At 33.8% G+C, this 15,023-nt stretch overlaps 1 protein-coding gene and 1 long non-coding RNA gene across 4 annotated transcripts in view; one reads left to right on the forward strand and one right to left on the reverse strand.

Moving 5' to 3' along the window:
* Angpt1 (angiopoietin 1) overlaps positions 1-15,023 on the forward strand; it is a 237,091-nt gene that overhangs the window by 143,556 nt on the left and 78,512 nt on the right. For 2 of the 3 annotated variants that reach the window (XM_027947991.2, XM_071602181.1), the window contains exons 3-4: positions 440-561; positions 13,508-13,740. In XM_027947991.2, the coding sequence (XP_027803792.1) occupies positions 440-561; positions 13,508-13,740 (355 nt within the window). The remainder of the gene's footprint in view (positions 1-439; positions 562-13,507; positions 13,741-15,023) is intronic. The other variant, XM_027947997.2, reaches the window with a different exon arrangement.
* Positions 1-15,023, reverse strand: part of LOC139702082 (uncharacterized) — a 136,331-nt gene that overhangs the window by 113,192 nt on the left and 8,116 nt on the right. The gene's annotated exons all lie outside the window — the stretch shown is intronic.

Consider the following 15,023-nt stretch of genomic DNA (forward strand, 5'->3'; position numbering starts at 1 on the left):
GTTTAAACAGTGTCAAGGTTATAGCATATCTATTTGGTTTTTGTAAGGTGATAAGTTTAGGAAGGTCTGTTTTACATGCCTATTAGTTATTCTAAATTATCCACAGTGTCTAAAACCTTGTGCTAATACCCACTTTGCATTTGTAAGTGTTGGAGATAAATATGGAAAGCAACTCCATTTGAGTATCCTCTACTATGGTTTCAGGACACAAAAATTGAAATCTGAAAACGGATTAAAAACTCAATGTCCTTACTTAACTGCAATCTCAATCCCAAAAATATTGTGTGTGAGAAACATATAAACAGTAACTGATAGAATATACACCATATGATTAATTATTCTTGAAGAAATATTATTTAAGAAAAAAACTCAAAAACTCAAATGTTTTCTGCTGTTTACTTTGTGATTGAAGTTTGAAATGGTTTTCTTTTATCTTAAGGTACTAAATCAAACTTCTCGACTTGAAATTCAACTGTTGGAGAATTCATTATCAACATACAAATTAGAGAAGCAACTTCTTCAACAAACAAATGAAATTCTAAAGATTCATGAAAAAAACAGGTGAGGACTATACCTTTCCAAAAATATTTATGTATGCACTTTTGTATATTCTCTGTGCCTACTCAAAAAAAATTAAGATTGAAGTGGCTCAAAAGAAATTAATTTTAAACATGAAATGCACAGAGTTTGAGACAAATGTAGTAAATATGTCAACAATATTATCAGTGTTTACATATTTACATTTTTGAGATACTTACTTTTTATAACATTTAGTATTAATTTCTCTGTTTGGTTACTCAAATCTATAAGAACATCTACAATATTCATTTGATTCTATAACTAAATTCCAAGACAGAAAATATTGACATTTTCCAGCAAAATCAAAGTTAATGAGAAGAGAATAGAGCCTCTCAAATTATCATTCAACCCACTCTTAAGTTTTTACAAAGTAAGAAGATATTCAAATTCAGAGATCTTGCACTAGAGGGAGAAAAAATCCTATTTTTTAAGAAAGTTATTAGCTAATAAATGTAATCAAGATTTTTTTCCCATTTAAAACCATGTTCTTAGACATAATAAATAAATGCTTGTTAGATTTATAGATGTTATATCAGCTTTTTGTTTTATAAATTATACATCATTTCCGGTAAGTAGAATGGGACTTGGTGCTATCAAGACTTAAAGTCATTAACAATTGGTAACACAATTTAATAAAAACAGTGATTTTTTAAGGATGAGTATCTTGTATTTAATTGCATTTCCTTTTATTTGGACCACGAGAAGTTGAGTTTTAGCCTTTTTGCATTATAGTGCTTTAAATAAAATTGTACTGATAGAAATTAGTGAAATAACATTGCATTAGTGGAACCAGAGTTACCATGTTCCAAACCAGGGAGGACCTAAGAGGTCTGCTGTTTCTCCTCTTACTTCACAGGTGAGGGAACAAGACTCAGAGGAAATGACCTGTCCAAGGTCATAGAGCTTGCCTATGGCAGAGCTGGTAATGCAATCAGGGGTTCTTTGCTATAATCCTCCTCTTTCCACTTTCACATATGGCTTCAGGTTATTGACAACCTAAAAGGATTTTGCCACTTCATGCTAAAAGTAGACCATAATGCTAACAATTACAATTAAACTTCTGCATGGAAAAAAATAAACCTGGCTATAAGTTTAAATCAGAAAGGGGTCACTCATGTGCTATGACTTGTATTTCTAAGTTATATATTTATTTATCCTTGTGCGGTGTCATGGGGTAAACTGTATAACTATAAATAAACTTGACAGGACTTGACCCTGAACTGGCTGCCTGATGAAATATTCTGGAATTGAAATCCTGTTGAAAAATACCACTCACCTACTGTAGTCTCACATAACCAGTTCTATGCATGCATGTGTCAGGCCTACTTTCTTCAGCCACCCCTTGATTTAGAGTCCCCAACCTGTGCTTTACTCTTGTTGCTAAATGAACCCTATATACATTCAGACACTTCAAAATCTTTTGGGAAAACTTTTTCCAGGGATCTTGAGTATGTAGAACAATGGCAATTTTAGTTTTTGAGTCATTATTTGTTTGAGGATTATGGAAATGACACACATTTTTTGTAGCAAAAGGAGAAAATAAATAAAGGAAAATTAAAAGCTATAGTTCCAACATGTAGAGATAAATCTTTTTCTGAATAGCAAATATAAATATATTCTTCACAAAAGGTTGTGTCATACAGTACACCCCTTTTCAGTCTGCTTTCTTTGGAGATAGGTATCTTTTAATATCAACAAAATGTCCCTCTAATATCATTCTTAATAGCTGTATGATATTTTGTTTTATAGGTGTAACCCAGGGTGGTTTTAACCTAGCTCTCAGTAGGTGTGTTGCCACCTGTGATTTATCTTTTAAAAAGTTGCCAGCATGATCTCATATCCGTTGATGCTTCCCGTATTCATGTGTGTATTATCTCTTGGTTTGTGTTTGGCACTTTAGCTGACAGGATCTCATAAATTCAATAAGTAACCTTGAAGGGTCTGATCCTTAACTATAAAAACAAATGCCATCCTTAAGTATCAATTATACTAAGGTCGGTCTGTCCATCTCTTTCTCTTTTCTTTTCTCGTCTCATATTCGGTGGTTTTTTTTTTTTTTCTTTAAAAAAAAAAAATCACTTCTACCTAAATTCTTGGATATTTTGCTTTCCCAATATGATTTCTGAGCTGATATCTGGTATTGTTTCCTATTGCGGGATTTTCACTAGGAAACATATAATGTTTTAAAGGCAAACTGATTAAAAGTTGTTCTTTCTGTTCTTGCAGTAAAAGGGAATCAGGATGAACTCTCAAAAGAATTTCCTCTGGTCAAATACAAGACCTTCTCCTTGTGCTATAGCCTCTCAGAGACTCTGATTCCTGACCCCAAGCATACACACATGCCTTCTGCTAAAGACATTTTTCTCCCTAATTAAATTCTAATTCATATTGAAAACGCAAGTTTCCTTTTATATGCAAATTCTATCATTTATTACTCATGATAATTTTTCAAGATCATGACAATTTCTTTTTCTAATAATATATGCATTGCACAAGGAGTTCAGGTGTTTAGACTTTAATTTTAATACAAGACATGTCTTATATCCTTCTCCACACTTGCTTCTTTTTTGACTCTGAACTTCTCAAATATGATGTTATCTTATATGTGGCTTTGGAGGTGTTTGTCTGTCAATTGTTTTACCTCTTGGCCTTGCTTGAATTTCTAAAGTTATCTGTCCTTTTGTGGAAGGGTCTAACATGTGCAAGGGAGAGTTGGTGGAATATCTGTTCTTAAGCCAATTATATTTTTCCCTGAACCAATTTTGGTTTATTGTTTTGGTACTGGGGATTGAACTCAGGGGCACTCGGCCACTGAGACACATCCCTACCCCTATTTTGCATTTTTATTTAGAGATAGAGTCTCACTGAATTGCTTAGGGCCTCATTAAGTTGCTGAGGCTGGCTTTGAACGTGAGATCCTCCTGCCTCAGCCTCCAGAGCCGCTAGGACTACAGGAGTTCAGGTGTCTAGACTTGCACCACCATTCCTGTCTGAACCACTTTTTAAAAAGAGTTTTCTTTGTATAAACAACAACAAAAAAATCCATTTGTGATATGTAGCCAATTTTCCCTATTTTGTTTATTGTTACCATTTATTTTCACATGTGCAATGGAATAAGAGGAGTTCTGCCAACCACTTCATACAGCAATAAAGTGTTCCTTCCATTCAATTGAAGAGAAGGCCATAAAGTCAAGAATAAAGCAGTTTGTATTTTTTAAAAAAAATTATTGAGCATCCCTATATGTTCTTTATGTAACTGTAGTTCTCCAAATGCAAGAATAAACTATTTCTACACTGAAGCATCTCTGAAAAATAGTAACAACTTGAATTTAGTTAGCCAGGTCTGGTTTGGATCAGCTAATACACTTTGCAGAAGGGATTATCTAAATTAAGCTTTTCTTCCTCCCCAAGGAATGTTAGGGCTTGTATCTGGGTATGTGACTTACTAGCTTTGAATATGATGGGGCCTTCTCAGCCAAGGCGGTGAGTTGGCCCTTAGAAGTGTCACCATCTCTTTGGCAGAACAAGGAGAAATATTTTATGGATAGGATTACACTACACAAGCATGCTGAGAGTTCCTGCTGATTTACATCCTGACAAATTAAATGCCTCACTTGTAGGATTGAAAACGGATTTTTGGCTTCATTAGATTCACTTCTTTACCCCCTAGATAGCCAAAAGCACAAAGCAAGAACTGGATTAGCAATATTAATTCTACTGTTTGTTTTCTTACCAAGAGAGTAGGGGTGGTTCTGAGAATCTTCCAGTTTACTCTCTTTAGGAAATATTGTTTTTATTTGGTTGGATGCGACACTAATCACAAAATGTGGTTTTGGTTCTTACTTCAAGGAAAAGGCATTTGGAAGTATATATAACCCAGTTATATAACTGAAATTACACAACCAAGAACCCAAGTAAATGGAAAACATTAATAATTACCCTACTCATAAGGAGGCAGGAGCACAAAGTTGGTATGCATAATTGTCAACTTTTATTAAATTCCTTCAGTGTTAAATTCCTCCACTGCTTTTGCTTAAAAACAATGGAATAAAGAAGTGTACAGGGAAAGATATCATAATGCAATTTCCTTCAACAGAACCAAATATGAGACTGGATCTTTTAGTCTAATGGAGGGATCATTTGGCTATGTTTCAAGGTATGTACACATCTTATACACAATCCCAACTTTTTCCACAGACAGGCAAAAGAAGTTTCCAGAAGAAATATTTTTTGTTGCAACAAGGTACACAGAAAGGAAAAATCAGTACTCCTTCTGTATTAAAAAAAAATGAAGCATATGGGTTTTCTTGATAACTATGTTGAACATGCAGTTGAAGATGAGGGAAATCTCAGAGTGAAGCGAGTTCTACATATGGTGGCAATTCCAAAGTAGTTCAAGCCATACTAGCTGCTGCCTACCTCTTTATTATAATGTAAATGTCTGAGCCAGGTGCTTTTCATTTACTATTGGTAAGCCTCTAACCAATTCTGCAAAGTATATTTTATTATTTTCATTTTACACATTAAAAAACTGAAGTTCACAGAGATCAAATAACTTGCCCTTGACCAAAGAGTCAAAGTATGGCAAAATGAAAGTTTAAGTCCATGACAATTTTATGCATTAATTATTATAAAAATATTTTTACAACATGATGCAGCCTAAAGTATAATTGATGTGGTTGTCAAGTTAGTCTCTTAACACAAACAAGTATAAAACTGAAGAAAGTGGTAGGCCAGTTGTTTTTGGCCTGCCACTGTACACATCATTATTTAGTCCTTCTAATATTGGCATAGGAGATATAAACTATTTATTTTACATTGGAAATTCACTGAACTTTTTTTGACAAGCCTCATCTATCTTACAATTGGAGTTATGGGAAATTGTTAAGTTAATTAATTGTAAGTGATTGAAGTTTTGTACAATTTTAATAGACCAAATTATGCATTACAAACAAATTACTGAAATGGCCTAATAAAGTAGAGGTGCTTTCATTGTTAATATGCCTAAAGAAATGAAAAGTTATGTCACTGCCTTTTAAATTGAAGCTCTCTTCCATTTGATAAGTTCTTTGCAAAATACTAAAATAAAACCTTGCTAAGTTCTAGCATTGGATTAGGTTGAATTATATTTGCTGTGGATAGCAGGGATAGAGGAAGCGTATTTTTAAAATGCATTTTAAAAACTTTATTTCATTTTCATTAAAAATTTTATTTCATTCCTTGTAAATAGAACATGTATAGGCTTATTGAAAAGAACATTATCTATTTTCCTTTCAATTTTCTTTTTAAAAATTATTTTTAGTTGTAGATGGACACAATACCTTTATTTTATTTATTCATTTTCACGTGGTGCTGAAGATCGAACCCAGTGCCTCACATGGGCTAGGCAAGCTTTGTACCACGGAGCTATAACCCCAACCCTCAAATTTTTAAGCAATGAAATTAGTGGCATATAGCATCTTTCTTCTTTTAAATTTCAATTACCTCAGGATCTTAGAGTGAAAATAGAATTCTGATCAAATTGGAAATTGAAGGGTCATCTGAATTTTTCCCTTTCCCCGATCTCTGCAACTCACTAATCACTGTTGTTATTTATTCCCCCTCTTAAATATTTTTTCCAATTCCAAAAAAAATTCCATCCTGTCCTTTCCATTCCCACTGACTATATCTTAGACCAGACTTATTATCTCTTGTCTAGGCCATTGCAATGACCTCTGGGTCTCAAGCCTTGTGCCAGCCAAACCTAATACTCAGACACTGCCAAGGTCTTTGTGAAATGCAAGTCAGACTGTTGCTGTCTTTTAAGGCCCTTCTAACCCCCTAATGATTCCCTGTAACTGACTGAAGGTTCAAGTTCTTTCACACAGGGTAAAGTCTGTGATGGCTATAATAATAATTTTGCAGTGTTACTTCTGCTAGTCTTAATTTTTGGAAGGTATGACCTAATAGCTCAGAGCATGAGCTTTGAGGCTAATCTGCCTGGGTTCCTGCTGCAACCATCATACATTATTGTGTGACTTTGGGCAGGTTAATCTAGAATCTCCATGGTTTGATTTACTAATTTGTAATAAAGGGATGATGATAACAACGCTGTGTGGAGCTGATATGAAGATTAATTGAGTGACAGCATGCAACTCACTAAGAACAGTGCCTGCAGGCACAGTAGTGTTGAATCATGTTAGTGTGTCAGTATCCTGCTCAACAGATATTATCTCTAACAGAGCTGATGTTTGCTTTGCCTGGCACGGCTGATATTTACTATCTAACTCACAAACTCCTGTTCATTCTTGAAAACTTGGGGCATATGTCACCCCTTCTGAGAGTCCTCTGTAGCTTCCAGATAGACAGTCATCCCAATTTATATGATAGCACCGTACCTGTGTTTTCCCTGGTTGACTTATATCATGATGTTACAACACATATGTGCTTCTCTCTGTGTGTGTGCATGTGTTTATTTATCTGTAGCTACACTATTAGACTGTGATCTTCTGATTAATAATACATAGTTTTTCTCTTCTTGGGCACAATTCTCCTCACATGGCATATGTAGCTCGTGTTTGTTGAATACCAAATGAATAACTCACTGGGCAATGTCCCATTAGTTCTGTCACACCCAATGCTTTTTATCTATACATATACATAAACACACACTCACACAGTAAACAAAAAATACTTTTGGTGAAAAATAGAAATCATATTTTTACATTAAATATTATAAATCCATAATTCATAAATAAAATGGTGTTTACGTCATTATTCTGCATTCCCAAAGGCCTGCTACATGGTGTCCAACATTATCAATTGACACTCTTAAATTCCCTAATTCAGCCTGACTTTTTAACTTCTGGACAGGATCTGCCCAGTCCATTTTAGACTCATGGCTGTTTACCAGATTTCTCTGATAAATATTTTAAAAGGCTAATTTAATATAAACATTAAATTATATAGACATACACTCAATTACAAGTTAAAGTCTTGCTAATTCTACACTAAAACTACCATCCCCCCCCCTCCCCTTGCAGAGAATCTTCATTAACAGATTAGCAGTTTGGTATTTATTCTTTCAGACTTTTCTTTGAATATACCAATATATACGTATCTATTGTGTGTTCTTATTTCTCTGTATATTTACACAAATACACACTGATACACAATTAAAAACATGTGCATATTTATATGCTGGATGTATATGGGTATAGACTTTAAGTACACATATAGCTATATACAGTTTTATTTCAATTTTTCTTAAAGAATAAGTAGCAACACATTTTTGTAGACATACTATAATTGATACATTGTTATATTTTTATATTAATAAATAGATAATTTACTAGAACTAGAATTCATGATATGATTATTTAAAATTTTTGGAAATATTGACAAGTTATCCATGAACTTTATATTCTCTCCAAGTGAGCATAGCTTTCTAATTTCCCAAAACTTGGCTACCTGCATCTTTTTATATTTATTAACCATTTGCATTTTTTCTGTTCCCACTCTAGTCACAGGTTTCTCATTTTTCTATTAGATTATTTATCTTTGCTTTATTAACTCACAGAAGTTCTTAAATAAATATTAAAGCTTTGTCTTATACGTTGCAATTATATTGTCAAGTTAATTATTTATTGTCCAACCTATATTTTAATGGAAGTATGTTTTTATGTCATGAAAGTTATCAGTCTTTTTTTCTTGATTTATTGATTTCACAACATATTTAACTTATTCTTATTTACCTCAAACCTTAAAAATTTTATCTGCTAATGTTTATTTATAGCATCTATGCTCTGCTATTTAACAAAAGTGATTTCAGATTTTGAAAGAAAATTTACTATTCAAATTAGAACCTTAAAGAATAAATTTAACCAGGAAAAAATAAAACCCTTTACAAATCCATATCTGCAACACATGTCAACACTATACAGATTAAAAAATAATGAAAAGTTGAAAAATTTGTAAATAAATTCAGACAGGAAATAATGAGCAGGTTTCTATATTTTAATATCTTCCTCCTTGTTGGAGGGGCTATATTTACACACACAGCTTAGAAGACTCTCACCCCATGAATTCATTGGCTGCTATGTTAAGAGCTCTATTGTGGGAAACAGTTTGAAAGGGAGTGATTTTTCTGTGAAAGTTTCAAGATGTGTTCAATGATTTAAAGTATTTCCAATAAGATATGTTGTTGAAAACAGACGGTGCAGAATGGGGGAGGGGACATCAACCAAAAACGTCAAATGGGGCTTTGTGTACATTCATTTAGAACCTTTTACTGAAGTTCAACGTCTAGATTATTTTGTTTATTTTATTCTTCATTAAAGTGCACCTCTGTCTCAAGCTAGAAGTCAAGTGCCAAAATCCTATGCATGTCTCTTCTCAAAGTATTTCCAGAAAGATGGGAAACAGGAAGTACTGAAAATCCTGTGAGAAACTCTCTTTTTGGATTTCTAGCTCAATTTGTATAGATTTAGTGCATGCTTCATATATTGTTGTTCTGTAGAACACTAATCCTAAAAGATGCATCTTAATAAAATCTTTATTTAATGTAGGCTCCTCAAAATCTTGACAATGGAATTCTTGTTTTGCTTAATGAAGATATACTGAATGCACTCCAGAAAATGATCCATTAGAGTTTGGAGCAAGTACACAGTTTTGTGTTATGCATTTAAACCTAAGCTTATATTGTTATTGAACGCAGTCATCAGCCAAAGTGACTACTTTGTCTACCTAATTTTAGGACCATGGAGCTGTGACGTTGTCTTAAAGATCAACTCTATATCTAGAGGTCTGTGTGCCTAGCATCTCCCAACTCACCATTAGGAGAAATGATAGTCAACAAAAACTTTCAGGGTCAAAATGAAACATGATCAGTACTTTGAATTAAAAAAATAAATTTAATGTTAGAGGTGTTAAAATAGAGCAGTACTGATGAAAATCTAAGTTCAGATTATTGAAACTATTTTAACAAAGAAATTTTTATTTTATACATGGGAAAGATGGGAGAGGTTCAAATATTGTGAAAGACAAATTCCCAAAATAACTAGATGGAGAGAAGCAAATGTGAAGGCAATGTCAAGGTGATGCCTTGATTTCTGTTAGAACATAATTACATTGAACATATTACATTATTTTATTTGAAAGAGATGAGATGGTGGCATATGCCTGCAATCTCCGAGACTTCAGGAGTCTGAGACAGGAGGGATAACAAATTCAAAGCCAGCCTGGGTGACTTAGCAAGATCTTGTTTCAAAATTTAAAAAAACAAAGAAAAAGGGGTGGGAATGTGGGGCCCTTCTAGGTTTGATCCCCAATATGAGAGAGAGAGAGAGAGAGAGAGAGAGAGAGAGAGAGAGACTGTAGTTAGTTTTTAGTGCTTACTTTCAAAGCAGCGGGATATGTCACGGGCAGATTTCTAGTCTGACAAGTTAGAAGACGTGTGTTTTACCCTGATTCTGACACTTAATACCTGCATGATTTAGGGATATTTAGATTATTACCTATATACTAGGGCTTGTAAGATTTACTTAGTCTGTATCACTCTATTGCTTTAAGAATCAAAGTACATAAGGTTTTTTTTAAAATACTACACAACTATAATGGTATATTACAAACATGTGATGATAACTAGAGATAGTTAAAATTTTCTGGCAAGTAAATTTTGGATTCAAACCGTTTTGGAAGTATTGAGGAGGAAGGGCTGACTTCCAAAGTAGATAATAACCAATGGATGAGAAGAATCAAAGAGGAGAGAAGAGTGTCTTGGAAGCCAGGCATGAAAAGAAGATGAAATAGTGATATGAAAGTCCTCAAAGGAAATGGAAGGGTCAAGAAGCCAGGAGTCTCCCTGAAGAAGTCTAGGAAATTATTATTAACATAAAAGATTAATGAATAAAGTCAGAGACCATTAAGGGTCGTTAAAAAGTTTCAAATGAAGAAAGGACATGGGAAAATTACTAGAAGAGAAAATTACCTGGTAGGACCTGCCATTTGGGAAACAGTGTGCCAGTCATGTGACATGTGTCCAATGTGCTTGTGGTTGTCATCATATAACCTGGGTTTCCATATCCTGTGAGATATCCATGCTACAGAGCAGCTTCTTGTTTCTGTGACAATCCCTTCTTCACCTTACATGAATATCTCTTCTAAGGTATCAGGCTTTGTGGATGTCCTTTGATACCTGATAATCATGGTACATTGAAGTTTCTTTAGTAAATTATGAAAATTAGTGTACTTTCCATTGTGCTAATGCAAGTCTTTTCTTCTACAAGTCAGTTTCCAGAACTGCTTCCTTTGATAACAGGACTTCTTTGATCAGCTTTTAATTTTCAGGTCTTTCCAAATTAAAGTTAAAAAATAAAACAAAAAATGAAAATCAAATTTTGATTTTATACATGGGAAAGATGGGAAGGTTCAAATATTGTGAAAGACAAGTTCCCAAAATAACTAGATGGAGAGATTATCTTCGGGGAGTTTAAAAAAATAAAACAAAACAAGCAAAAAAAACCTACCTCCTTTATTGGCATCTCAGATAGCAGCTGTCTCTAAGTACATGCCTTCTTACAGAAGGCATACATCAAAAATAGGTATTAATGCAAAAATATAAGAAAATATTTTATGTCTGAACAAGAAGCTTCTTATAGTTTGTGTTTCTTTTTTTTTAAATTTGAGGTTTCCTCGCCAAAAATACTTAGACCAGGAATAGCATCATTTTATATTTTATATAACTATTGACACAGCAACTAAGAAACATAAGATGTATATAAAAGAGGATATATTACCTACTGATTAGGAAAACTGGAAGCCAGGGATCATCATATTTCAGATAACAATGTTAATTCAGAACTTTTATCCAGTTTTATAAGACTTTATAAGACTTTCAGATTTTGAGCTATACATGATCATCATTTTAATGAGTGCCCAGGTTTTCTGATAGGATACTTTAACTCCTGTGAATTTAAAAGACAATTTTTTAAAATAAGTTAGTGACACTAGATATGATAATTTTGCATCTGATTATTACTCCAGTAATAGAAACAAAGGTAATTAAAAAACAAACTGAGAATGAGCTGAGGCATCAGTTGTGGTTAATTCTCAGCGGGGAAAGCCCACATTCAACAGACAACAGAGAAAACCTCCTTTGCCATCCACAAGCACACTTAACACTTTAACAGTAGGTGGAGGGACATTGTTAACCAATAGAGATAATAGAGAAGTTGTTTTTTTCTTTCCTTTCTTTTTACTACAAATATCTCTAACAGCACTGAGTTACTGGCACAGAAGGAACTACTAAAGGATGAGTCATAACTACCCCTTAGAGATCCTGTTTTTCATCTTACTCTGATTTCCTTGCTGAAGTTTTTCATTTCCAAAAAAAGGTTTTCTAAAATAAAAGTGACCATCACATTTTCCTCAATCAACTACAGCCAAGATCTGTCCAATTTGGGTTTGCTGTAAGGTCAGCAAAGGGCAGGGCTCCTTTCTCTGCTGGTGTCCAGTAGAATGAAGGCAACTCAGAAGAGAAGCTTGCCTTTTCTGATCTTGCATAAAACACCAAGAGCAACCCCTGATAGGTCTCCATGTGAATGCTGCAAGTGTGAACTAGACACACTATTTGGAAAGTGGTGTAAGGTAGGATCTTAGGCTCAGCTTCACAAGCAAGTTTTTTGGCACGTTCTTCTCTAAAGAGTTTTTTCTCTTTCTTTTCTTTTTAGCAAAGATCTTAATATCCAAGAGCACATCTTGCCATGATTTCTCCATGTATATAAAAGATAACCAGATATTACAGCTTGCCCCTAGTACAGAGTTGGAAAGTTTGACTCTTCAAACACACTCCATTGTACCATTTAAGTATTAAACTTAAAATACTCCCTAGTGTCTTCTTTATAAAACTTAAGGAAATGACTATTGCTCAGAGTATTAAGTGCCCATTTTGGTATGCATTTGAATAACACCTTGTAAACCAAGGACTGGTTGAACCCTCTGCAAACAGAACTGAGAAAATCAAATAATCCTTTCTCCCGAGGAATAAAGTATATTGAATACTCTATAAAAAGTAAATGCTTAAATGCTTTTTATCTCAAATCAGTTTCTAGGATCCAAGAGGGCTTCTACATTCTCTGTCACTTTCATGTGCAATATACTAGGAGAGGATCATTAAAAGAGCTCTGAGAGGAGGAAGGTTCTCAATTAAAGATCACATCACATTGAACAAAGCATCTCAAGTCCTTTTGTAAGACGCTGAGGGGCCTAAAGAAATCTTCCTCTCCTGATTTACATAGTGATGTCATTAAGCCTCACCTGAAAACTCGGATTGGAAATAAAGGAAATTAGTAGTTAACATGATCTGGTATCAAAAATACCAAGGATTTCTGACCTCAGATAGCTAACTTTCTGGTCCTATAGACTCTACATCAAATACACTCTTTCCTCACCCGACAAAAACTACTGTGAAATTTAATCAGTTTAAATTAAATTTAATTTCAATCAATGTGAAAGTTTCAAAATCTCAAACGAATGAAAAAAAGTAAATGAAAAAGTACATTCTATGTTAATCATATTTTTTTTCTGAACCATCTTACCTGTTTCTATTAGACCATTACCTAAATGAAAGCTATATTATAATTTATCTAGGCTATAATTGTCTGAGTCTAAATCAGCAACCCTAGTTATACGAGATCTACCCCAGGAAATTAATTAGACTTAGGAAGCAAATATTACTTTGACAATATCTGGCATTCTTAATAATTCTTTATTTGACATGTCATATGTACAATTCCTATTTTAAACTCTATAGATTCTTGAGCCTCTTTTAAAAAAATAACTTTCATGGTGAAATATCTAGTTAAATTTTCTAATCTTAAATTCAGGAACTAGTTAAATTACTGTTTATTTTTGTATAGTACTTAAAAAAATAACTTTCACTTCCTTGTAGTTTATTAGAACATAAAATCTTAGAAATGGAGGGAAAACATAAGGAGGAGTTGGACACCTTAAAGGAAGAGAAAGAGAACCTTCAAGGTCTGGTTACTCGTCAGACATACATAATCCAGGAGCTGGAGAGACAGCTGAACAGAGCTACCACCAACAACAGTGTTCTGCAGAAGCAGCAGCTGGAGCTGATGGACACGGTCCACAACCTCGTCAGCCTCTGCACTAAAGAAGGTGGTAAGAATTTCTTCCTTGCTTTGGTTTTGTAAATACCTTATTTTATATGAGCAAATAGTTATTAGATAACAATCTTCTCTCTAAGGCGTTGATTGCTGGGTGAAAACAGCAAACAGCAGGTGAACTTTTTTTTTTTTTTTAAATATATGTGAGCTTTTTTTTTTGACAGTTTGTTATGTTCTTAATTTCAGAGAAATATTCCTAAATTCAAATTTGTGAATCTACAATATTTTTTTCTAGAAGAGTTTTCTAACTTCTTTTGTTTTTCATCTGTTTTTAACCTTAGATAATCTATTGCACTGTCATGGATAAAAATTTGATATTATGATGTTAGACACTTAATCATGTAGGATAGAAATTAGCCAAAGCTAAAGATTGCTTCAGATGGCTGGGAAGAGTTTCAGGAATGTCCCAATTTTAAAGTTAGTATCTTTGAACCACCGGGAAACTACCAGCTGATGATTTTGTCAATATAGTGGATTTTTAAAGAGGAAAGATCTTATGAAAATTCATATTGCTTACATTTTGGAGAGAGAGATGAGGAAATTAGTGGAGGAAAATGGTGAAAATGGTGCTTTCAAAGGAAAGGAAATCAGGGACTGTGCCCAAAATTAAAATGAATGAGAAAATATGATTGTTATTAAAAGTATTTTTTTTTTAAGATCACTTGTCCTTAGTTTTATACAGGGAAGATTTAACTGAGGTGGCAGGCATATTTTTTTCTAGGACATCTTTGTGATGGTAGAAATTATAAATTTTTTTATCTCACTAATATCTGGAGCCATGTAGCCATTGGAAATATCTGCAGACTTCTCTCTCTTTAGAGTATATCCATCTCTTCACCTGTCTACCCACCAATTTTGAATGAGTGCCTCTGGTGCACATCTGTCCATAGATAGCAGAACCTCTTTCCCAAGACCAGTGTGGATCTTTAAAGCATAGGGCTTGAGGTCACCTTCTGTAGTGCTGCTCTCTAGCCAGCCTTTCTCTGAGTGAAAATGGAATCATAAATGGTGATGAGTGAAAGTTCCAGTAACTTCTGCAAGTTACTAGAGTCATTGAGCTGTGGCTTATGCAACCATCCTATGCTGGCTCAATCATATGCAATGTATACATGTGGGGGTTCCTTTAATTTAATCATGAACTTGAGTGACATGAAGAATTAGCTTGACTTCAAACTTTCATGTATAGATATGAATATAGAAGATAACTCTGTATTAAGTGATCGTGTTTTAATGACATTTCACATTTCTCTGTTACACTCCATTACCTTGAGTTATATC

This window comes from Marmota flaviventris, chromosome 15, assembly GCF_047511675.1.
Source record: "Marmota flaviventris isolate mMarFla1 chromosome 15, mMarFla1.hap1, whole genome shotgun sequence".
NCBI lineage: Eukaryota > Metazoa > Chordata > Mammalia > Rodentia > Sciuridae > Marmota > Marmota flaviventris.